Source organism: Lissotriton helveticus, chromosome 6 (assembly GCF_964261635.1).
Source record: "Lissotriton helveticus chromosome 6, aLisHel1.1, whole genome shotgun sequence".
NCBI classification, from domain to species: domain Eukaryota; kingdom Metazoa; phylum Chordata; class Amphibia; order Caudata; family Salamandridae; genus Lissotriton; species Lissotriton helveticus.
Genome location: NC_136067.1, coordinates 1,888,787,469 through 1,888,814,123, shown reverse-complemented (window position 1 = coordinate 1,888,814,123; position 26,655 = coordinate 1,888,787,469). Strand labels below are relative to the sequence as shown.

General features: G+C 42.4%; 1 protein-coding gene across 2 annotated transcripts in view; it reads right to left on the bottom strand.

Annotated features, from left to right (window-relative positions):
* MIA3 (MIA SH3 domain ER export factor 3) overlaps window positions 1–26,655 on the bottom strand; it is a 353,545-nt gene that overhangs the window by 107,777 nt on the left and 219,113 nt on the right. For both annotated transcript variants that reach the window (XM_078649820.1, XM_078649821.1), the window contains exons 14-21: window positions 24,378–24,482; window positions 21,824–21,946; window positions 21,611–21,734; window positions 18,535–18,590; window positions 18,194–18,284; window positions 17,954–18,092; window positions 7,261–7,362; window positions 6,321–6,381 (exon numbers count right to left, since the gene is read on the bottom strand). In XM_078649820.1, coding sequence (XP_078505946.1) covers window positions 6,321–6,381; window positions 7,261–7,362; window positions 17,954–18,092; window positions 18,194–18,284; window positions 18,535–18,590; window positions 21,611–21,734; window positions 21,824–21,946; window positions 24,378–24,482 — 801 coding nt within the window. The remainder of the gene's footprint in view (window positions 1–6,320; window positions 6,382–7,260; window positions 7,363–17,953; window positions 18,093–18,193; window positions 18,285–18,534; window positions 18,591–21,610; window positions 21,735–21,823; window positions 21,947–24,377; window positions 24,483–26,655) is intronic.

The following is a 26,655-nucleotide window of genomic DNA, read 5'->3' as shown; positions in this document are numbered from 1 at the left end:
AAAGATGGCACAATATGCCTCAAAGCCTTAACAGCATACATCATAGGGAAACTGAATATAAAATTAGGTTGTGCATAGACTACAGATGTATCCGATAAAGTTTTACGAAGAAACATTGAGAAGGCGAGTGGCGATATCTGGTGGGAGTGTGTGCCAATCCAGATATTTTGAAAAGGAGTGTAGAGTCTTATAGATAACATTACGGAGGTTCCAATTGTGCAGAATCCAGAATATATCCAACTGCATGCCGGTGCAATGACCACAATGTGAGGAGGTATTATTCAGAACAATTTTATCCGTTAAATGATGGAAGGAGGAAACCAAATATTTTCATAGTTAAGGAAAAAGGCAAACCTTCCCCAAAGTACATTATGACAAGAAATGGCTTTGGAAGAACAAACCACTGATGCATTATTTTACTTCGTTACCATTAGTGATGAACTACCTCACCAAACTTCAATCGCTTCTGAATGCAGCGGTTCGGGTTCTGCTTGGTTTACCTAAATACCACCCCACGTCAGCGGTGATTAAGCAGCTACGTTGGCTTCCAGTCCGTCAGAGAGTGTATTTTAAAGCCCTATGCCTATTGCACAAGGCTATATACGGAGGAGGGGCTGTGGATATTCAAACCCTGTTTTCTGTATACCAGCCCCAACGCTCTCTCTGGTCTGCCAACACAGGATTGGTATGTGTTCCTAGAATAAAAAGAGTTAGATTGGGAGAAAAGTGTTTCGCTTACCAAGCATCCATCTTATGGAACTCCCTCCCGTGACAATCAGGTTAGAATCCAACAGGGCCTTATTCAGGAAAATGATAAAAGACCTGGCTCTTTTCAAGGTCTTAAAGATCTATTAGCTGCCTGCATCATACTAACCCAGCGCCAAGAGGCCTCAACAAAAGTGCGCTTTATAAGCTCTTCAGTCAGTCAGTCAGTCATTCATTCAATAGAAGCTTTCTGAATTAAGGTCATTTGGCCCTTATACACAGAACTGGAGAAAAAGGCAGCCTCAAAATGTTTGTAAATGTGGGATGGTGGAGTTGGTGTTAGTTGGGGGGCAATGAAAAATCCTTTTTAAGATACATTGCAAGTTTTAAATGTAGCGAAATGCCAAACAGAGTGGCTTGCAGTGTCAGCATATGAACCTTGTTATGGTTTGAAAATGATTAGGAATGATTAATGAGAGTGTTTTATTGCTTATTCCAGCATTGCTGTATTAACTGCACTCTTTTCATGATAGTAAAATCATAGTGAAGTGTTATGCAACAAATGAAACCGATGATGGCAAGGAAAGAATGTGGATATCTCCACTTACACTGTCCCATTTACATGTTTTAAGGGTTGGGCATCGTCCTTTGCCCTTTAATAACTAAAACTACCAGTATTTTCATAAAAGGTCATGACTGAGACTTCAGGAGGCTAGTACTTTCATTGGTGATGAACCAGATTCTAAGCCATCTTAAAACCAGCCTTTTCCTGACCAAAACCATGGTGGTGTCGGTTACAACACTATTACAAATATGCACGTTGAGGATGATAAACTTTTGGATGAGAACCAGATATGCTACAGAATCATGTACTGAAAACTTAACAGAGAGTAATCTGTGGTTGATACAGTTCATTTCAAAATTTATTTTCCTTAAAACAATTCATATGATACAATGCAATATAAACATTAAATGCAAGACAAGTTCACGGAATACAGCTGATGACTCATACGGCCGATAGTAGATGTGTAGACTGGATGATAGTTGTTACGGTTCCATTGCGGTCCTACCAAGGCCTAGCTGTGGAACTAAGGCCCTACATATTTGTATGGATGTAGCAACATTAAAAACAATAATATACAAGTTAAAATACTGGATCAATAAAATTAAGAGAAAGGAAATATTTTTAAAAAAGAGAATATCGATAATATGAGGTTTAAACTCAATAAGGGCAAGAGATAATTCGGGGGGCCAAAGAATATACAATTTCATAAGCAATAGGGTGCAGAATAAAAGTACATGTGCTACCCTTTAAAAAAAATCCATTGCGGATAACTTGTACAGCCTGTACCCCCAAAAGATCAGTTTTTTAAAACAATTGTATACATGAACAACTGCTTAATACGGCCCTTTGCCTAGTGAGGGCCACTATCCCTAGGATTAAAGTGTACCTTAAGTCTGGGAACAGGATTTTAAGCATTAACATACTAGTAGTGCTAGAGTAATAAACATAGTGTACTAAATCAAAATACCCAAAGTATGAAGTTCAACAGAACTGAAATGTTAAGTCATTTTATGTCCTGGGTACACTGTAATATAATAATAAAGAACTTGGGTATAGAAACCACACTCCAGGTTCTGAGGGTTATAACTTTAGATCGTTCTGTGTTCTTAGTAGCCCCAATGAGTATAGGTACTTACTCAGGGAAAACACAATATCAGTTGAAGTGTCACTTCTTAGTAGCCTTGAAGCTACCCTATACACGTTTACGGCCAACCTGAATACATAGTGGGTGAATCCACTTAGCTCATAGCTTTGCACAGGAATGACAGAACAACAGAATATGGTCAATATTTTCCTTAAGGGATCTGCAACACATAGGACATTTCTCAGAGTGGCCTGTTGGCCTTCCAGTAATCCACTGTGATGTAAAGGACCCTATTCCCAGAGTACATTAGCAAAATTTAAGATACAGAATTTTTGCCAATTGAGGTTGCAGCTTATCCAGAAAAGATTCATAATAAGGACAGTCCTTAAGGACCCAAAACTCTTCTGATAATCTCCCCAAAAAACGGTTACAGGAAATCTTGGCTGGGGTGAAACCCCAACAGATGGATTGAAGTTGCTTTTTTGAAGAATGTGCTACCTCTTCTGGATTAGTCCAGAAGCAACCAAGACCAGACCCTAGAACACATTGTCTCATATGTCTAAACCAAGGGAAGGAAATATTCTGACACAGTGTTTCTATAAAGCAAAAGTGTGTCTATGGTCCAAAGCTGCAACCAATATAGAATAGGCCTTATTCTGGCAATACGGCCCACCCTTTTAAGTGCTACATCCAAATACATCAAAATAAGGGAAGTAGTCTTAGGGAGAGTGCGCACAAACTTGTTCTCACTGAGAGTCAATTACTTGGTGTTCGCATGCCCCCAAATTTCAGCTCCAAAGAGTGCCACTGATTGAGCCTTTAGCTTGTACACTTCCAGTGCAGGGAGTAAAGCTCTAGAGTAGGAAACCTGATGTATTTTATACGTAGCCGAAGCTTGGTGCTGAAGGGCTGCCTTAGCTTATTAATATGGGGGGGACCAAGAGTGTCTACTGTCCAGTGTTATGCCTAAATATTCAAAACTAAAGACGAGTTCCAAAATTCCATCATTCAAAGGCACAGTGTTCCTAAAGGTCTTATGGGACCCCATTACCACGTATTGAGGCTTTAAAAGATTCATTTCCAGACCCTTGGATAGGCAAAACTTATGGAAGTTATACAATAATAACTGCAAGCCCATAGGAGACTAAGACATTTGGAGGGTATCATTATACAGTCATTACAGGGGGCTTCATTATGAGAGCATTGGAGATGATTCCCAGCCACTCAGTGGCAGGGGGGAATGTTTAGGGCCCAATCCTACGAAGTGCAAGGGATTAGTTTAAATACAAGCAACAGAGAGTGCTTCATTAGTCAGCTCTCACCTCAACAGATTAAAATTTAACGGCAAACGCTGGATTAGGCAATCAAACAATTCTAAATGCATTCCCGAATTAATGGTGAAGACAGCCATCTAATGCGGATGAGAGTAATCACCATAGTAATTGGTCTGATAATTCAAGCCTACCAAAGTGCAAGTCAACTCTTGGTCAAATACATTTGGCTAATGCTCAGGGGGCCAATGAAAGTGGACTGGTGTGTTTTACAGTCCACCACCAAGGTCCATATCCTGCTGCAATCACTAGTCACAAATCTTGGGGATAGTCTTTTATCACAACTGATTTTGATACAGCCCTATTAAACATGAGGCTAGGTTCTTCAATGAGCTTCTCAATCCGATATAAAATGCCATGCAATACTGTAAAGAAAAATCTTAGCCTCAATAGGGAAATCTTGTCTGTATGCTTTGCTAGATGTGGCTTTTGAAGAGGTGATTTAGGAGTCAGTGAGCTTAACCTGAGAAGATAACATTGCTGTTGAATATTTTGGATCACCTGGACTGCAAGCTATGCTTTAGATATTTCTGTGTGACACATGGTTAACATAGGGACTCAAGTCATGATATTGCAGTATGATAAAATAGTATTCAACTCTGTCTGTTTGACCTGATATTCTATCAACACTTCACTATGAATCAGAGCACCTAAAGAATAAAAAATGAAAACAAATATTTTTTTTTTTAAAAAGGACTGGGCATAACAGTGATAACTCTACAATACCCCCGTTCCACCAGCAATGCTGCCTAGAATCATCAATCCCACATTGTCACATGCATATGCTGGATAAAGGTTACCATACCTTTGTTTTTCAGTCTTGAAATGTTATGCGAAAGCCACTAAAGGTGTGCTCATATTACTAGAAGCTATTTATAAAACATGGGGGAGTGGCACACCCGGTGTATTTTTATTAATTAATGGTGGCTGTAATAGTAGGATTGTCATTCTCTTTATGCCACAGACATGATAATACAAAAGATGAATACATGACTTGTTATGTTATGTTATGTTAAAAATTACTTATTAAGCGCACGTACGCCCGTGGGCTTCATGGCGCTATCGGAGAGGAACATAACACTAATAATTACTCTGAGCGTGAGCCTGCATAGGAACCAATATTTTAACAGTAAGCCTGTTTAAAAAGCCAGGTCTTCAAAGAACGTCTAAAAATAAGAAGATCAGGGCTCTGTCTAATAGGCAGGGGAAGGGAATTCCAAAAGGTAGCTGCAAGGTGATCAAAGCAGCTACCCCCCAACCGTTTTTTCTTAAAAGAGGGTACAGTCAGGAGGCTTTTGTGCGCAGAGCGAAGGTTTAAAGAAGGATTATACCTGGAAACAAGATTCCTAATGAATTTTGGTCCAGTGTCCTGCAAGGCTTTAAAAATAATGCATCCAGTTTTGAACTCAGTTCTTTGTTTTACAGGTAGCCAGTGTAATCTTTCCAAGCTGGGTCTGATGGACTGCCATTTGGACTGTTTACAGATCAGCCTGGCTGCTTGGTTTTGGACAAGCTGAAGTCTTTTCAACTGGCCAACTGGGAGTCCCAGATAAAGGCTGTTGGAAAAGTCCAGTCGGGAAAGAACAAGAGCAATGACTACCTGAAGAAGAGCAGATTGTGTGAGGAACTGGGCTATTTTTTTTATTTTTTTAAGTTGAAAAAAACTAGCGGAGACTACTGTTCCAACTTGTCCCTTCAAAGATAGATCTGCGCTCAACGTGACCCCCAGACTTTTTACAGAGAGGGATTTTGTGGGTGGGGCTCCCATGTCAGATGGCCAGAAACATGGGCCCCAACTCAATTCACTTTTCCCAGGCAAGATCAGCTCTGTCTTGCCTGGGTTAAGTTTTAGATGGTTGAGATTCATCCATCTCTGTATGTGTGTCATCGTGTTTTGAAATTCTGTCACGGAGTCAGCAGTGTTGAGTGGAAAGACAAGCTGGAGATCATCCGCGTAGTTGTAGATGGTAACTTTGAAGTTCTACAAAGAATAAAGTAATGGGCGAAGGTAGAGATTAAATAATAAAGGTGATAATGAGGAACCTTGAGGGACCCCACATGTGATTGGAGTTTTAGGAGCTGTAAAATTGCCAAGTCTTACTGACTGCGAACGCCCTGTTATAAAAGAAGTGATCCAGTTTAAGGCAGAACCTCTCAAACCGGCTTGTTCGACACGGTTGACAAGGATGGTATAGTCAACCGTGTCGAACGCGGCCGAAAGGTCAAGGAGTACAAGGGCCTGATGTATGCCTCTGTCAGCATTAGATCTTAAAGTATTCTGGACAGCCAGAATCACGGCCTCCGTTGAATGACAGGGGCGGAAACCAGCCTGATTTGGTTCCAAGTAATCAGATTTTTCAATGAACTTGGACAGGCAAGAGGAGACATAGGCTATGAAACTATAGCTGTGGCATTGGAAGAACCTAAATGCACCTGATGATTTTCCCTATACTCTGCAAGACAGAGGAAGTCTAACATTTCAAGGTATTCCAAAAAGTGGGTACAGCTTCGATATGAACCGAGACAGGTTTTTAACCTGAGTTATTAACTGTGTACCTATTGCGGAAATGTGTCATTTTCTGCAACCATTAAAGGCACAGCATTGTCTCAGCTTAACTGGCCCAATTCCAAATACCTGATTTTTGTAGGACCGTTCAGTTTTCTGTAACTCTTCTTCCATTTCCTGAATTCTTTGCCTGGAAAATTAAAAAACAAAATTCTATAAAACATACATTTAAAAATAGAACAAATATGTCCATCAGTAATCTGGCAACTATATCTCAAATTGATTTAAACAAAACCTTTTTTCCATTTGAAATACACAGCCTGCACAGGACACTGCCTGCGCTCACAGAAAAATCTTCAAACATCTGCTGTCTACTTGCAACTTACAAACAGAATATTGTTAATCCCAAACACCCCTCAAACCAGTCGAATATCTAAGCAGAGCAGCTGTGGGAATATGCTCCATAGGAAACGCTGCATATCAAACATACAAATTAAAATAATCAATCTAAATTTGGCTACACCCGGTTTAGGAAAATATGTAGTGGAAATATTTGAGTAGAACGGTTGGAATACATTTGAAGCTCTTAACATCCAAAGTTATTTCACCATTAAGCACTAGTTTGCACAGCCTGGAAGCATATGCCAATGGCTGTGCCACAAAGGATGAAGCTCAATTTCACTGTGTAAACTAAATGGTTTCTACATTTCACCATTTGGTTCAATTTGGTATCATTTTAGTAAAGTTAGCATCTAAGCATTTTTATCCTCTCATGCTGTGCATAGCGTTGACAAATGTTGCGGATACAGTTTATAAAAAATTAGAAATGTTCCTTTTTGGACAAAGAATTAAAACAAGGTTTTTGATTTTGTAATCATGTGACGCTCATTTTGATACCTTACAGCACCATGTTTAGTCACCCTAGTCAGAAATTAAGCAAAAGCATGTTACAACTATTGATAATTGTTTGCTGGGAAGATTTTGCAACCACTTTTGTGTCAATATCAACGTAAATATGGAAGACTAAACAAAATGACCAACTACTCCAAATAAGCAAACTTGGATTTACTTGTAAACTTTGACTTCTTCAGTAGCCAGCACAGCTTTTTCGTCTGCCACACAGAGTTTCTGCTCCTTCTCCTGGCGCTCATATTCCTCCTGTGTCAGCTTCCTGCAAGAACCAAAATTCCACTGATGTGAGACTTAACCACTGTAATTAAGATGCGTCAGACATTGTATGAGGAACAAAACACAGGACTTGGATTTAATTCTCAAGATGAGTCCTCACCAGCAGCTATGTGGGTGGTACAGAAACATCATGGGTTATTCCAGATCCGAGGGAGGTAACGAGGAAAAGTGCAAGAGTAGGCAGATATAGCAGATGTGACAGAAATCAGATTAGCCTTTCGATAAAATGGCTTGTACAAAGGAACATCTGCTTGTCGAAAAGAGGTTAGAAAAGCAGAAAAGGTAAATTTCTCATATGCAAATGTTCTGACTGATGGCAAGGAGTTATATGAGCTATTGTGGAGCAAGTGACTTAAACCCTTGTTAAGTATATTGTTGCACTGTACCAAGGTTTCTTCGTACAGTCAATGGAAATCTTCTTACAATTTGACACCTCACAGTGCACATGGAGTGCATAGAAGAAAACAAGTTACTTACCTGTAACTTTAGTTCCCCAGTATTGGTAACTTTCATAGATTCCCATGCTTTTGTATCATTCCCCGTCGTCGGACTGGGAGTCTTGGTAATAAAAAATACCATAGTAGTAGGTACAAAAGAGAGAGAAAAGGCCTAGGCCTCATTCCCTTTTGTAGCATATCAGCCTCTTTTTGTAAAAGAGACCAAACTCTTAGGCATCAGCCAATCAGAAGAGCCTCACCCTTAGAACCTTCCTGAAGGAACCTCAGAGCCTCAGATTTTCGTAGCCGTTGTGTGTTAGACACCCTACTTGCTGAAGGCTGAGCTTTCCCCGGGGAGGTGGGTGGGCGCATGGGAATCTATGAAAGTTACCAATACTGGGGAACTAAAGTTACAGGTAAGTAACTTGTTTTCTTACCCCAGTATTGGAACTTTCATAGATTCCCATGCTTTTGTATCAGAATAGCAAGCAGTAAACCATCATAAACACATTTTGTAAATAAGTACATCATAACATTAGAAATGACAGAACAAAATGTGTTACCCATGGAAGGTGGGATAGAAAGGAAAGCTCACAAATCACTTGTTATGTTATGTTATGTTATATATTTCTTATAACGCGCACTGCTAGTCGAGACTGTCCTGGCGCGAGAGAAGTTCAGTGTCAGAAATAAAAGAGATGCCAAGAAAAGACATGTGAATTACGTGACTTGCTTGAATAAAAAGGTTTTTAGGTGTTTTTTAAAGTATGTAAGGTTTGTCGTGTGTCTCAGATGGTCAGGGAGACTGTTCCATAGCTGGGCGGCTCTAACCGTCATGGATTTTCCCCCCAGACGGGCTCTCTTAAATCTGGGAGTGACCAGATGTCTGAGGGAAGCAGATCTCAATTGACGCGGGGGATGATAAAAGGCAAACCTGGCACTGAGGTATGGTGGGCATGGACCGTGTAAGGCCTTGAAAGCTAGTGTTAGGATTTTGAAGCGCACTCTGAGGGCAACTGGAAGCCAGTGGAGTTCCGCAAGTTGTCTTCGTACACTATGGCATTTGGAGATGTTGTATATGAGCCTCACTGTCGCGTTCTGGACTACTTGCAGTTTGCGAAGCAGAAAATCAGGAGCGCCCACATATAATGCGTTGGCGTAATCCAGACGCGAGAGAATGAGTGCTCTGGCCACTGTTTCCTTCGCTTCCTGGGGGAGAAGTGGAAAGAACTTCCGGAGGGTAATAAGAGTACCATAACAGGTTCCCGCCAATCTCGAGATCTGATCTCGGAAGCACAGATCGGCGCCAAACCAGATCCCTAAGTTTTTAGCAACTCCGCAATTTCCAGATGGGCACGGCAATCCAGTGGGCCAGATGGATTCCCTAAATCCCACTGGGAATTGGCCATACAGGAGAACCTCCGACTTGTCCTCATTGCATTTGAGGGCAGCCTTGGCCAGCCAGGCAAATACTGAGGACAAGCACGATTGGACTCTCATTGTATCGAGGTTGTTCTTGTCCCACGTGAAGAGAAGCTGGGTGTCATCGGCGTAGGCCATTATTTTAGCACCCAGACTCTCTGCAAGATGTACAAGGGGGGTCAGGTATACATTGAAGAGCAGGGGGCTTAGAGTCGACCCTTGGGGGACTCCAGTGTCCACCTTGCTAATCGATGACTGGTAGGGAGGGAGCCAGATTTGTTGTGAACGGTCTGTGAGAAAGGACTTGACCCATTTGAGAGCCGCGCCAGTGATGCCAATGTCCTCTAGCCTAGAGATCAGCTGGGCATGTGGAACCGTGTCGAACGCGGCAGGCAAAAGAATTAGGGCCGCTCTGCCGCCTCCGTCCAAACAGTCCCTAATGGACTTGAAGAGGTTTCTCAGGACAGCCTGGCCCACTGCTGCGTCATCCTGCTGCAATGACTCTAAGCAGTAATGCTTAGTAAACGTGTGCACGCTGCTCCAGGTAGCAGCCCTGCAAATGTCCTTGACATGTACCCCCGCAAAGAGGGCTGTAGAAGATGCCACTGACCTCGTTGAGTGAGCACGGATCCTGCCCACCAGAGGTTTCCCTGCCATCTTGTGGCAATGCAAAATAGCACTTGAAATCCATCTGGAGATCCCTTGTTTGGACAGAGGAAGGCCTCTGCTCGGACCGCCGAAGGCAATGAACAACTGCGAAGACTTTCGAAAGTCCTTGGTGCGGTCAATGTAGAATTTGAGACATCGTTGTACATCCAGCGTATGCAATGTTTTTTCCGCTGGAGTGACTGGGTTGGAAAAAATGCTTTTAGAATTACCAGCTCATTTAAGTGAAAGTCAGTAGGTACTTTGGGGATGAACCTGGGGTTCGTCCGCAAGATGACTGTGTTTTTCTTGAACTGCAAAAACGGCTCTTGAATAGTAAGAGCCTGCAACTCCCCCACTCGTCTTGCGGATGTAAGGGCCAAGAGCAAAGCTAGCTTCCATGACACGAATTTCAGGTCTGATCGGTGAATCGGCTCAAAAGGACTCTTCATCAGTTGAGCCAGGACTAAGTTCAAATGCCACGTTGGAGGAGGAGACCTTACTGGCGGAAAGACTCTAAACAGGCCCTTAAGGAATTGCTTGACAATTCTAGACGACCATAACGAAGTACCAGAATCAGATCTTCTGAATCTCGAAATTGCCGCCAAGTGGACCTTGATTGTAGAATGAGACAGATTTGACTTAGCTAGCGAGAGCAGGTAAGGTAGGAGTTGATGAGGTTTTGAGGTGAACGGATCAACCTTTTCTTTTTTGCACCAAACACAGAACCTTTTCCATTTAAGTACGTATGTCTTGTTTGTTGAAGGCGCCCTTGCTTGTGACAGGATGTCCTTGATCTGCTTGGAAAGAGGGACATTCAAGTACTCTCGCTGGTCAGGAGCCATGCCGTCAGGTGTAATGACCTTGGATCTGGGTGCCAAATTTGTCCTTCTGACATTGTGAGGAGATCCGGAACATCCTCCAGACCTATTGGAGGAACTAACGATAGTAGATGCAGCTCGGTGTACCAAAACTGTCTCGGCCATGCCGGGGCTATAAGGATCAGCTTGCATGGCTCCGTCTTCACTTTCCTGATGAGGCGTGGAATCAGGGGAATCGGTGGAAACGCATAAAGAAATCTCCCCGTCCAGGCTAGTGAGATGGCATTGCCTAATGAGCCTTGATGGTGGAACCTGCTGGCGTAGGCTCGGCACTTCTTGTTGGTTGGCGTTGCAAAGAGGTCCACCTCTGGTTTGCCCCATGTTTGAAAGAGCCGATCCAGAACCTGTTTCAGCTCCCACTCGTGACTGACAGAGGTGAGTCTGCTCAGTCTGTCGGCGCCCTCGTTTAGCACCCCTGGTAGGTGTTCCGCCCATAGGGAAATTCCGTGAAGAATTGTCCACTCCAGAATCTGTTGAGCCTCTCGTGACAAGGGAAGAGACCTTGTACCTCCTTCCTTGTTCACATAATGCATAGCCGTGGTGTTGTCCGTCCTGACTAGCACTTGTGAACCCTGGAGACGTGGAAGAAAGGCTTGAAGCGCTAGCCTGATCGCTCGCAGCTCCAACAGGTTGATGTGTAGCTTTTGGTCGGTTGGAGACCAATGGCCGCTGATCTGCAGCTCCTGCATCACTGCTCCCCATCCCTCCAATGACGCATCCGTCGTCAGTATGTGTGGTGATGGGACGCTTGCGAAGGATAGACCTTGGCATAAATTGTCTTGATGCGACCACCAAAGCACTGCCTCCTTCATCACCCGAGTGACAATCACCTTGTCGTCGAACGATCCGCGGACTTGTTGCCACTGATGTCCAGTTGCTCCTGCAGGGGACGCATCCGCAATCTGCAGTGCGGAATTAGGGGAATACACGATGACATCACCCCTAGCAGCGACTTGTAGCTGCGTACAGAAAGACACCTTTTTCTTTGAAGGCTTTGGGCCAACAATTGTAGTTTCAGAATCCGTTCTCGAGTCGGAAACGCCCTCGAGAGCCTTGAATCCAACACAGCTCCTAGGAACCGTGCTCTCCTTGAGGGCACCAGCACGGATTTGTTTTTGTTCAGGGTGAGACCTAGATTTTGGAACAGATTGGTGCAAGCCTGCACTGCGTCCTGCGCCAATGCTCTGGTCGAGGCCTTTAGTAACCAATCGTCCAGGTAAGGGAAGACCTGGAAGTGGTTCTGTCGCAGGAATGCCGCCACCGGTGCCAGCACTTTCGTAAATATCCTTGGGGCAGAGCGAAGGCCGAACGGAAGAACTCTGAATTGAAAGTGGCTCTTGCCTACTGTGAAGCGTAGGAACCTTCTGTGCGCTGGGTGAATCGGGACATGGAAGTACGCGTCCTCCAGATCTAACGTGGCCATGAAGTCCCCCGGGCTGATCATCTTGAAAACGTCCTGTAAGGAGACCATCCGGAAGGACAGGGAGATGAGATAGGCATTTAGCTCCCTGAGGTCCAGGATGGGGCGCCATGTGTCTAGCGTCTTTCTTACCAGGAAGAACCTGGAGTAGAATCCCTGGCCCTGTTGGTTGGAGGGGACCGGCTCTATCGCCCCTTTGCGGAGCATTTGTTGGGCTTCGAGCCTTAAGAGACGCAGATGTTTGGATGGAATCTGTGTCGGGGGCCTGGGTGGAGGTACTTCCATAAATTCTAGAGTATGTCCTCGACGTATGATGTTGAGCACCCAACGGTCCGATGTAAGTTGGGACCAGTTCTGAAGGAATTGTGATACCCTGCCTCCAACTGAAGATCTCCTGGAGGAGGGAACAGTAGGCCGAGCCAGGAGGCCGCTATTGGCGTTTGGACGAATCCCGTCCACGGGCTGCCTGTTTCCCCTTGTTGTAAGGCCTTGAGTAACCCGAAGATTGCCCCTGCCTTTGCTGGTATGACTGGCGGTTTTGTTGGTATCCAGAGCTGTTCGAAGAATAACGCTGCTGTTGCTGCTGGTATGAACCTCTGTAACCCCCTCCTCTGCCTCTCGCACCCCGAAATGGAGTCTTGCGATATTGGAGGGTTCCCAGCGATCTAGCCATCTCGGTATCCTTCTTGATCTCCTGAAGAGTATCGTTGATTAATTTACCGAAGAGGGCCTCGCCATCAAAAGGCAGATCAAGGACTTTATTTTGGATTTCTGGTCTGAACCAAGTCGCTTTCAGCCATCCCTGGCGTCTCAACACTGCCGCTCCTGCCAAAGTACGAAAGGAAGTTGTGGCAATGTCCATGGCACAGTCTATGATTTCCATAGAAACCGCCTCACCCTCTTGCAAAGTCTTCTTCGCTTCTAGCAACGACTCAGGTGGAAGTTGTTCCAAATATGGAGCTATATCGCACCCTAACTGGCGATCATATCGTCCTAATATTGCCAAAGCATTGGCGGCGCGAATCAGAAGGCTAGCCATTGATGAGAACCGCTTGCCCGTGTTATCCAGCCGGCGTCCATCCTTGTCCGGGGGGGCTGTCAATGGAGCAGAGGGGTTTCGTGACTTCCTTTGCGCTGCTTGCGAGATGACAGAGTCAGGTTTGGGGTGTCCTGTCAGCGCTGCAGGTCCATCATCAGGTGCCTTATACTTTTTATCCAAGCGCGGTAGCACAGGGACCACCGTCGCTGGGTTCTTCATTGTCTTCAAACCTTCCTCCCATAAATGATCCACAATTGGGATCGACCTTGTAGTTTTACGGTGAGTTTCCTTAAAATCATATAAGAAACAGTCCGTCGTCTGGGCTGGCAGTGCCAATTTAAATCTCCCCGCTGCCCGTTCCATCAGCTGATGAAAACTGCCGATGTCAGCGGGAGGAGAATCACCTAAGTCCTGATGAGGAGAAGCTTGATCCGGGATGATGTAATCATTGTATTCATCACCGTCCTGATCTGAGTCCTGAGGATCCTCTGATGACCTATCATCATCCTCGTTGTGATCCCCCTCCGGATCATCTGTTGGTTCCGACGCAGCTTGAGGCACTGGCCGCTGCGGTTGAGGAGGAGTAAGTATCGGGTGGATTGGAGGCACCCCAGATGATTGGCCCCTCACAGGTGAAGAAGGCGCAGACCTACGTGGTACTGGTCTGTCAGCTTTCGACTTGTAGTCCTGCAGCATCTTGTGTAGGTCATAGAGGAATGTTGTCGGCACCGAAACCATGTCTTGTGGCTCATAGTTCCTAGAGTGGGCCGCCTGTTGATATTCACCCTCGCCTTGTACATATGCTTCCTCCGAATCAGTGTCCTGACTCTTGATGAGAAGCTGAGATGGACTATTGGCATATTCAAAAACATCCTGTCCGTCTCCCTCAGAGTCCTCTTGGTCGAATAGCATAGTAGGTGGCAATGAAGTGACTCTTCTTGGCGACGTCATCTCAGGCGTGATTCTTGTCAAAGAAATCGTCACCCGTCTCTCCGTAGCCAGTATCGTTGGTTGCTCCGTCGGCGCAGGAGAAATCCTCGTCGACGAGATAGGAATCACTGCTGTCGTCGACGCCACCGACGACGAGCCCGCCGTCGATGTAGATATGGTCGTCGTCGTCGATGCACTCGTCGACGACATGACCGTCGTCGATACCGTCGTCGATACCGTCGTCGACGACCCTGCCGTCGTCGTCATCGCCGTCGACGATGATGGTTTCTTCGTCGACGATGTCTTCGTCGACGATGACGTTGGCACACTCTCCGTCGACACTGCCCGGAGGTTGTCGTCGTCGACGCTCCCGTCGACGAGCCCGTCGACGGGACCAACTGTATCTTGGGCTTCATTTTTGTCGTCGACAGAGCCACCGTCGACGAAGTCTTCGTCGTAGAGGACTTGGAACTCCTCTCTGAAGAATGTGAAGAGGGTTTTTTGAAGGCTGGGTCTGTCTTCTCACCCTTAGGAGGCGAAACCAGTTCTGCCTTGTCAGTTCCACTGTGGTGAGGGGAACTCCTGAACCCCGGCCATCAGACTCCCCGGGGGTCTTCTTTGAAGCCTTCAAGGGGCGCCCCACAGAGGAAGAGGGGGAACTTCTACCCCGTTTCACTGACCTTCTTGAGGAAGCAGATGACGCCGACTCTTCCTCATCACTGGAAACTCCATGCTTCCTTTCCTTTTGCCTCTGCAACCATGTAAGAAGTCTTCCAGCACGGTCTCTTAAGGTCTTGGTGGAGAGAGTGCGGCAAATCTTACAATCCTCTGCCTTGTGATCTGGATAAAGGCAGTAGATGCAATCCTTGTGTTTATCTTCCACAAAAAGCCTCTTCTTGCCACAGGTGGAACAGGGCTTAAAAAGGGCTTTCTTCTTCTCAACCTCAGACATGTTGAAGAAAGATAAAGACCACTGAAGAAATCTGAAGAAATCCTGAAGAAATAACTGTAGAAATGTTGTAGAAATTGTTGAAATCAGAGCAGAGCTCAATGGAGACTCCCTAGCACAACGTGCGGTAGAAAATCTGAGGCTCTGAGGTTCCTTCAGGAAGGTTCTAAGGGTGAGGCTCTTCTGATTGGCTGATGCCTAAGAGTTTGGTCTCTTTTACAAAAAGAGGCTGATATGCTACAAAAGGGAATGCGGCCTAGGCCTTTTCTCTCTCTTTTGTACCTACTACTATGGTATTTTTTATTACCGAGACTCCCAGTCCGACGACGGGGAATGATACAAAAGCATGGGAATCTATGAAAGTTCCAATACTGGGGTAAGGAGAGCTGTCTATGTACTTTAAGATGCTAACCAGCATGCACTAAATAAAGAGTGGCTCTTTGAGATTGCATAACAGGTTAGACCTCGGCCCGCATAAGGCAGCTGAAAGATCTCGGCTGGATTCCTCTAGTCTAGGGCTCTCCGTTTTCTCATTATGTCCAGCAGCTATACGTTAACACTGTAATAGTATGAATATTTACAGATCCTTGGTACTTCAACCGATTTCAAGGAATACTGGTGTAGGAATTAACAGGTGATGTCCTAAATCTTTGCATTGGGGCGGCATTTTACCTAGATGTGCTTGACTGGATTAATGTGCTTGCTTGAATCTGTGCTCTGCAGGTGATATTAGGCTACCAAGTAGTTGTCTAGGATGTCCTATTAGAGATGTTTAACGTGAAGTCGGAACGGAAGTAGATTTATTGACAGTTGTAATGTGCACAAGGATCTTTCCTGTGAAAGGGGCAAGATAAAGATTGCTTAAGGCTCGAAATAGGGTCCGATATATGCTACCCATAAGGATTCCATGATCAAGACACTTTATGTATTCCAGCGAAAGGACTAGTTGAGGTACAGATTTATATAGGTAACTGAAGATGGAATATCAGGATTCATTTTGGTATCAAAACAGAAAAGTGTTAAGTAGCTGACAAGTAGGAGAGAATGAATGACAAAGTGAGCAAAGTACCTGCACGAGCTCAGAAAGATAGGTTCAAATGTGAAACATGTGAATGCCCTAAGTATCCTGAAGTAATAAAGCTAAATCTCTCAGAAATGGGAAGTCTCAGACAGATTTGAGGTCCCCCAAGATGTTGATTCCTGTCCAGTTGTTATTGGCGTGTCTCTAAACGAAGACCGACGAACCAATACTGTGAGCCAAGTCAAAACCGGCCGGCACAAATGTTGCAGTCATACAATAAGGTGAGATTTCCCCCATCTAGTGGCTGATGGTGGTCAAGAAAAGCAGTCAAAACAACTAAGTGTGTTCACTCCATTCAACTTACTAGGAGCAAGCTTGACTTGAAACTAAAAACTGCTCAAATGAAATGTATTTGTGAGGAAAACCACAAAAGACTGAAAATTAAAAGGATCTTAAGACTTTGTTGCCAACATGTAGGGTTCCTACAGCAAAGAAGAGGGTGAGATACTTCATCAATCCATATTCTGATGAAGTTTAAGTTGTTTTACCTGTTTTTGCCTCTTTAAAGTGTAATAATCAACATTTGGGTATCCAAAAGGCAAGTGACATGTCTCTTATTTTGGGTTTCACAGTCCTGTTTTATAAAAATGCTTAACATGTCAAATCCACAACAGTGAAGAGGATCAATGACAATGTACGACTAGAAAAGTTTTTGAAATTAAGATTTTTGATTTGCCGCACATAATGATCAATGGTATTGAATAATTTGTTTCTTGGACTGTCAGATTCCCTGTCAAGAGTCACTTATTCTCATATTGTCTCAAGAGTTGGGAACCTTGCTTCTTTTTACCGCGCAGCACCAATTATACCTTGTGTAGCGCCATAACGATTAACATGCCTATTGCACAGCATGCTTATACCCAGTTCAGAAAGCGTTAAATCTCTGGCTGAGGAGATCAAGGCATATACAATGGATTATAGATGTATGCTGTTGACACACATCTGAAGCATGGAAGAGACTGCTTATCACATACTTTCAAACACACTGAAGACCATGTCAGATGGATGGGAGAGTATACTGGTATTTGGTCGCTCAAAAACAGAGATCTTCTAACAGAAGGAAATTCCCTCAGTCCTCCCATTCAAGTGGCCAGGGCAAAGTCCACTCATTGTAACAGTGAAACTGCAGGATTCATTTTATGCAAAAACAGCCATCAGGTAAGGTCAGAACTTACCATTCCCAGCTAGGTGAACAATATATATACATTGCCAAAAGTCGGATGCTTTTGATAGGAATAAGATCTACATTTGAATATTCAAACTCAATCTATTCTAAAACAACAGGAGATCCATATAGAGAATGAAAGATTGCAGATTGATTGGCCAGGCTTATTTTCATGCCTGATAAACATCTAGGCACTCATTATGCGTTTGCTAAACATTAACTAACTAACTTTCAGGCATCAAATAGATTTTAAGATGCTCAATTTGGCACTTCAGGTCCTGCAGGACAAGCAAATTTTTATAGAATTACATTTAGAAAATACAGATAAAGAGGATGCTAACATCAATGGCAAAGCTATGAGGTTATTTTTTTCTTCTGTCAAAGTCAGGACAGCCATCTGTCTGGAATTAACATTTGTGATAAAGACTGGTCAAACTAAAATTAACACAGCAAGCTGAATGGAAATACACATTTGTATAGGTTCTTATTGTAGCATATTGAGCAGGACGGAGTCCCAACATAAGTACGAAAGTCAGCCACATCGAGCATCAAGTATGGATGTCATATGTGATTCGAAAGAATTATGTAATAAAAACAGTATTTACTTCTGCAGTGCCATTTCCTTCTGTTGGTAAAGCTCAGTCAAAATCTCCACTTTCTGTTGGAGAGTCTTGCACTCATTGTCTAGACGAGCTTTTGCAGTCTGCAAAGATCCTGTGCCATGTTCAAGTTTCTCGATTTGCTCTGAAAGAAGAACCAGTGAAAAAAAAATACATTACTTATTTGGACTAAGCAGAGAGCATGGCTTCTGAACTTTAAGCCAAAATATTCCCTTCGAAATCTACCTTCTAGTTCATGCCTGTTAGAGATCTCATCATTTAGCTTGGTCTTCAAAATGTCTCGATCCTCTTCAACTATGGCTAATGTTGTCTTCACCTATTGAAGGGAAACAGAGAGCCGTAAAGATCATTTGAAGCTAAAAGCCATACAGAACATTATATTAGCAGCAGAAGGCTGCTAGAAAGTACTCCAAAGGCAGTTGAGATGCCCTGGAAGGAGCAAATCTCATGGTATGTAGGTTTTAGCAGATGTCAGTGGTAAGTACTTACCTTACTAACACACCTTTTAGTACATACACAGCAGCTGAATCACAGAGTTTTAAAGATAAAACTGTCAAAATACATACCCTTGAAACATCCATCATATGTCTGATTTGAGTCTTCATTTTTTCATTCCGTTTATCTGCAAAAAAAATCCAAACATAAAAAATTGAGTTAAGGTGGTTATGAACCTAGTAAGTTTCTTATTTTTTAGATTATGGGACTTCTTAACATTGGTGATAGGTGGCAATCCACACTGTGGGGAAAACCATTAGAAAAAACCACAATGAACAATTAAATTGATCATTTAAAAGAGGCCATCTAGTGAATGGTGTCTCAATACATCAGTAGTCATAAAATAAAGGGACATACTGGAACCAAGGCTCATACTTCACACTGTTGAGACTCCTTAAATTCGGGCTTGAGAAAATGGTTACTTCTTGCAATAAATCTACTTGGGGGTCATCTGAGATTTGATATATGAACAAAATATTATATTGGACGGTCATGGATTATGAAAGGAATTTAAAAATTTGGGTCAGAGATCAGATCATTTAATTTCATTTTTGGCAGTTTGCTATTTGTCCTTGCGAAAAGGAAGCAAAACCATTGTAATAACTATGCAATTTCCTTAATGAATTTGTCAATAGCAAGTACTTATTGCCTTTATCATCCCTTGTTTCTACATTTTGTTAGGCATAGTAACAGTTTCTCCTTTCTATATATTTTGTAAGAACCATTCAGAATGGATAGGCGAAAAGAATAAATTAGCATTGGTTATCAAAGCTTAATGTGCATCTCCAGGAATCACAGTGGGCAACCGTCGTAAGAATATGCACTAAATGTAGGTAGTTGAGGACTTCAAAATAGTTATCTTTGTTTGGCATGTAGTAAGGGTAAATACATGTACCATTCACTCAATAACCCTCATCTGAACTTTATCTAGACTGAAATCATACAGACCAGATATAAAGTTCTAGACTCAAGAGAGTCCATTGTCCATGTGCATTTTGATTTACTTTGGTACTAATTTCGTGCATTGAATCAAACAGAATTCCTCCTTTGAGCTTCACTTGAAGCTAAAAGAGGGCTTTTCAAGTTGTGAAACAATAATAGCTCAACACAATAGAAAACTAGATACAAGATTTTTGTAAACTAGCAACACTTTAGAAATCCATGGACAAATATGATTCAGTTTGGCATAGATTTGAAAATCTATACAATTCAACTATAGAGCCTTTGAGTTTCATGCAAATGATTGGTTTAATTCATAGATCTGTACATCATCTCCCTTTTTCAGATTTGTGTATGTGCGAGTACTTGGATAGCTACCTGGGTAAAAACCTCTAAAGGGATTTCATAAATGGTGGATCATTTCCTTTACGCCTATTTAATCTAAACGTTTCTGGTGATTTTAGCTGTGAAGTTTAATAGAAGAAAACTTTGCATAGTCTAATGCATATTGGTATGCTAATGTATTCTCCCTTTATGTTTTGTTAAATTGTTAAAAAACGACATTAAAAAAAAATACTGAGTTATCCTGTGTGCACCTTTTAACATAGCTCAGAAAACGGAATCTGAAAAGGTAGAAGATCTGAGGGTGGTCTTCAATACTTTAATCTTATTTCCACTTGCTTTACCTCTCAAGAAACACATTTTATGGTAACTAAAACATTCTCTTTCTTTACTTCTAAAACTTATCAATAAACCAACAAAAACATTTACCCTCAGAATAGATTTAAATTGGATTTAGCATTGCCTTTTCCAAGTACTTGCTGGGTACACTTATTCCTGGTTCAGATACAGTACTTTCAATATGACTACTCTTCAGAGCAGCCCAGTCTGGCTACTGTATGTTTGCACATGGGATGTGATGTTTTATAGCACATTTCATAGCTGAAAGAGGTTTTCCAGAAAAGTATATCTGCTATACATAAATAAATAAATAATAAACTCTCGGGCAACGGAATAAATAAGGTTTATTTACAAGGATATTGACCACTGATATAACAGTCTGTGATTGAGACATAAAAACCCTGATTGCAAACTGTTGGAAAGATTCACCGGTGAAGTGAACACTAACAAGCCAACCTTTCACACCAAGTACTCCAGAGAAGAGGGCTCAAATCTGCTTGAAGATTTTGATAAGGTACATAACATGCTACGCAGGTTTTGGGATCTATACTTCCTTGCAGAAAGTGCAGGTCTGGTTTTGTTGCGGACAATTTTTCCAAAGGGTCAATCTAAGCAGTAACTTATAATCGTGCTTTATGCTTTCGTTCAACAAAGAGGTTGAGGGGATGTTGAGGTTTTCTACAAACTGCACAGCCAACATAAGCCTCACCCATTTATGCGAAAATGGGAGGCAAGCACAATAGCTACTGAGGTGCTAGAAGGACAAAATCTACCTCAGCAGGTACCATCACCTCAAATCCATACTTCAATTCAACTTGTGCAAAAGTTCAAAGAATGTCTATAGGTGTTGGATATGGTATAACAGTGTCCGTTGGAGCTCCTAAAGGGCATGTGTACAATTACGCCCTCCTTCCCCCACTGTCATCTGTTGCTTATTAGAAGACAATGGCTAGCAACCAATGGGGAACATGTTCATGTGGTATTGTGAGGACTTTAATGCTTTCAGAGCACCCATTTTATATGGAAAAAAAGATTTCACACAGTTGCATTGCATTAGCAAACTACCCCAGTTGGTGGGGATTATTCATGTTGATACAGGAGGAGGACTACAAGGGCCGTTTTTGATGATCCACAGCTTTCAGTGGATATGGATGGGTCAATAATAGAAACTTTAAAGCCAGCTTTTATCTACTCTAGTGGGTTATACTGTTTTACCAAACTCCACAAAAAAGTGGTAAACAAAGCAAAAACGTAGAAGTAAATGAATAACAATTTATTAAAACAGATGATCCTTGATATCACACCGACTGCTACAGACTTTTCACATTATCTGAGTTTCCTCATCACTTGTATGCTTTATAAAAAAAATAGATTCCCTAATACACCAGCTTTGTTAAAATAAAATAATCGTGTAACAGATGTAACCATTACAGCGGTAAAACACAAATTGAAACTTGCAACCTTGTGCTACTGAATCACGAGAATTACTTATGTATCCCTATAACTTTAGATGCTATAAGATTGTACCTGGACAGTCCCCATTGGCCAGATCACCACCTCCTTTGTCCCAGCTATTGTCTTCGTCTGCCTGTGGCTCAGAGTCACAGAAAGCATCAATCTGCTTCAGCTGCATTATGCAATTGCTCAAGACCTATAAGAAAAATAAAATGGCTTTAAACAGCAGCGGTCCAATACCTATGCTTTGCAAGCTAGCATGCTGTATAACCACTAACAACTTACTTCAATTTCATTTTCTTTGTAGGCAAGGGCTTCTTCCATATCTTTCTGAGACTTGTGATATAATTTTATTTGCTCACTGAGCTCGCTGTGTCTCTCACTCCAGCCTTCTGCTTCTTTCAGTAGCTGGAAATTAAAACAACATGTTTGCCATTCAAAGGCTTTTGATAGCAGCAATTCAAGAACTACTCCTGATATATACTGGGAGGATGATGGCTAAAAAAAAACTCAATGATGGGGGCATCGATTCGGTACATTACCATTCATGCACTGTAACACTTGTAACATTACACAGGTTGTTACTAATTAACATGATTACATACACAAAGGAGTGAGAGATGTTTGCATGGGTTGCAATGGCAGCACATTATGGTGGCCCAGGATTAATTTCTTTTTTTTTTTTTTAACACATTTCATCTGTTTGCAAAATATAAGAACCAGTACTCTTTCCATGGCCATACTTATTCACTTTTTCTCAAGGCTGGTTTTTATTAACTTACTGGGTCTAGTTTCACACTTGAACATGACTTGAATTTCATTGGCAGCTTCTACAGCATGGTCAACAACACAGTCTCCAATTCATGCAAAGCATAAGATTTTCTAAATTTACAGATTTAGATTGCTGTGTAAGGCAATATACACATATGTATGCATGTACACATGGTATCTATATATGAACACACGGGTAAATATACATATACTTGCCTAGGCGATATATGGGTGCATGATATCTTTTTTCAAGTAATCTTCATTATATTCATAAACACAGAACAGAATAGCAAGGTGATCTCTTCCAGTTATATTAATGGAAAGAGTTATGAGGGATTCTAGTACGAACCGGATTCTTTAACCCAGGCTTCTCCAATGAGTGGCTCCTGAGCTACTGGTAGCCCCCCAGCTACTTATAAGTACCTCTCTTGTGTGTAGCCCACTCACCTAAACTAGAAACATTTTCGTTCTTAAATGGATATATGTATTCCAAAATTAAAAAGCCTGCATTTGTAATGTAAATATGTGTATTTTCACAACTCCTAAGTTTATATTTGAAGAAAAATGGTTGAATTTCCAAAATGTATTTAAAGCTGATGTTTTTATTGATAAAACATGCTGTGTAGGAGAGCCTTGTTACTAATATTACCTTGGTGCCAGGAGCATTACAGCTATGGCTGTTATGTATTAACCATGTAGAGGTTTTCCAGATTGACAAAGCCTTTTACATTAGTGCTGGCAACTATTACTATGAACTGTAGTGATCACTGCTAGTAATCTTGCATCCGGTAGCCACTTATGTAATCTTGTCTGATCTGCTCACTATCACAACACTAATGTTAGGAACTCTGGACGATCTTCATTGAACATAAGTAGCTCTAATTACAGAAATGGTTCAAGACACCTCTTTTAACCCTTTATTCAGGACCACAACATCTGGCTTAGCAGTGCTTTAACCTTCAAAATGCATGTACATCTGGGGTATCGTATCACTGTAAGGTGTATCCCATTTGCTCCCAATGCCTTCATCATCTGTATGTAGGAAGAGGTCACCTTCCTTCTCCATGGTGTGTTTATGAATACTAATGAAGAGGACTTAAAAGGAAGCTTTTTTTCTACACTTTGAAAAATGTTGTGTAATGCCACATGTAGGCAGGGCATTCAGTATTCCTGCTTTTAATTAACATAATACTGATAAAACACCAAATCAAAACATCAAATTATCTCAAGAGAAATCAAATTCAACACAGATTGCTTAAATTGAAAAATCCCTTGCGTATAACAACAAATGACCCATCAACGGGTCTTCAATGTAGTTTCATAGGTTAATCAACACAGAATAGTTTCCAGTAAGAATCTGGTCGGGCATCAGATTTGTTTAAAAATAATAAATGTGTGGATAACCCCTCACTGCAACAGTTATCCTATGTATGTTTATATGGCTGTCATAGTTTGCTGTTAACAGGCAGGGAACCAACTGTTAATTATTTTAAACCTTATAACCTAATCATATGATTTAGAGATTATACAGATGACCTACTAATCTCTGGTAGGTAGGTGGTGACCATACACAGTCCTTAACTAAACTTAAAATAGGATCATTTGTGGCTCTTAAAAAGCGTTGACAATTAACTAGAATACGTGGTGACAAACACATGTAGCAAATATAGTGTAAAGGGCAAGTTAAATTAACCATCCATCATATGCAGTAGTGGCGACCATCACTTCTCAAAAGAGGGGCTAACCCTATGTTTGCCAAGAGAAATGCATACTATTTGAAAGGCTGAGATGAGAGTACCTTTTAATAAAAGAACATTACAGTGATTTGGACATGGTTCACCGATTCCCAAATCTCCCATCCCTTCATGTTTCTTTAATGGCGGTTTCACTGAGCACCCCCCCAACCCACTCTCCTCCCCCAACTCCTTGTGCCATAATCATTCTTGATCTTGCTTTACTACTCTTCTTTTGTCAATGTGCTTTTTGCCTGTAGCCAGATTGATTTCCCACATTTGGTCCCTAAATGACATGAGGGTTTACCATAAAATTTAAATGTACAAATACTTACTTGCTCCTTACTCTTTTTGAGCCTGGAATTTTCCTCCTGCACGTGATGGAAATCTGACTTGATCTTCTGCTCACTCAACTTAGCCTCATTTAGGGCAATCTGCACCTATAACATGTTAATGCACTGAATTACCACTGTGTCCTCAAGTTCTCATCAATATGAATAATGCCAACAAGTCACAAAACTAAGCTTTTACACTTACACAAAAAATCTATTTTTCTTCTATGAAAAGAAACATTAGCAACAGTACACATTAAGCTTGTTGTCGGTCAATATTTGCAGTTGGTATTATCCGTGATTTGTGCGGGTACGCCGCTCCTAATGAGAACTGCATATGAAAAATGCTTGCACAAGACACAAAGCAGAAGGGCCGACTTCAACCAGAATGAAAATATACAGGAGAAGCAAGGTAGATGTGGATTCTTAAATCAAAAGGATGATGCTAAGTGTATGCATGTTTATGGGGACTGGAACATACTGTGTGAACCAGGAATAAAAAAGGTAACAAAGACAGGTGCTTGAGTCACATTTTATCATAACTGTGATGTAAGAAGCCAGCTCTCTATAGAATATACCAAAGTAAGGTATAGTGTGCAAAGAGTACAGTGGATCCCCAAAGGTAAGAAGAGGTAAAAGTAGATAATACCTTACTCTCCATTTGTGGTAGTGTGGGCGAGCAGTAAGGTTTTATCAGAGCTAGTGTATAAAGCATGTATTCTACACATTCAGGCAAGAAATGGTTTCACACACTCAAACAGTGAGCTCAGACCAATTGTTTTGTATAAAAATATTTTTTTGTTGTATTTTATTTTTAGAACTTTTTTGTACTTTATTTTTAGAACCAATCGGGTCTTGGGCAGGTAAGTGGAATTATACTTTTCAAGACAGATTGATCAACAAGCAAACTGGATGAAAAGGACTTTTGTTACAGGTTTATAAAAAAAAATCCAATACCGTTTAAATGACTGTTGGATTACTTTTGATTACTTTTTAGATTACTTTTACTAATCAGTGTGATATGCCTAGATATTACACTGAGACAATACCTAGATAAAAGTTGAGTAAAACAGTTTTCACAAAAACACAGTTTCTTATGTTTCCAAACAAACACCCTCAACACTTTTCTCAGAGGAAAACAGTCAATGCAATCCTATGGAGAAAAATGATGTTATCGGTTTGCAGGTAAGTAAACGGTCTTTGGGGTTGAGTTTCTGAGGTTAGAACAAGGGTTCCTCCAGGGCAAAGTTCCCTCAGCGGCTCTAGGGCAGCCGGGTGCAGAGTGCTGAGGTCCAAGGTTTTCTAATGGGGGATAGGGTGTTTCCAGTTGATGGTAGCTCGCAGTCACGCCACTTGGATGTGGGAGCAAAGCTCCTAGGGTTTAGCTCAGGGCCAAGGGAGATCAGAGTTAGCACACAAGGTGTACCCACTTTGGCACAGAGGCGGCCGGGTGCAGAGTGCTGATTTGGCATCGGATGCCCTGTTGTGTTCAATGAGAGTTGCTGATTGTGGCTGCAGACTCGGTCCAGTAATTTTTCCAGGAGGAACCAAGAGCTGGGCAGATAAGGTGGAGGGCTCAGGGATGTAGGTGCACCTCAGGTCTTCTTCTGCTGGATGCAGGGGGTGTCTTTTAAGGTTGGATTTCATCTTACCGGGTCACTTGCGGTTAGGGGTGGGAAGTCTCCGTGCAAAGGCTGCATGCCACGACGGGGATTCCTGAGGGCTCCACCCAGGGTGAACCCTGGAGCGCTGGGGGACCTTGCTGGAAACGGTGGGCACTCTGACTCGGGCCGTAGCGGTCAGTTGCAGTGGTGATACCAGGCATCGTGTTTCTTTGTCCTCGGCAGGCTCGGAGTATTTCTTTGGTGATTCTTTTGAACAGAGCTGCTGCTCAGAGGAGATTCGGTATTTGTTTAGGGCAGTCAATCCTTCCAGGGGTCTGGAGGTCGTTGGCTGCAGGACAAGGTGACTTTTGGTGCATAATCTCTGGGAACTGCACATGGGCCAGTAGGGATAGGGATAGGGCTAAGTCAGTTCTTCTCTGCAGTCTCATCTGCTGGGCATCTTCTTTCGTCCTTCATAGGTTGCGGGAATCTGCCTTCTGGGTTCAGGGTTACCCCCTAAATACTGTATTTAGGGGGCGTTTTAGGGGTCTCAAGGTCAGTATCCCATTGGCTACTGACCAAGTGGGGGAGTGGGCACAATCCCTCACACTGATTGGAGAGTGCCTGCCATTTGCAAGATGGCGGGCACTGAAGAGTGGGCTTCTACCCACCTCCCC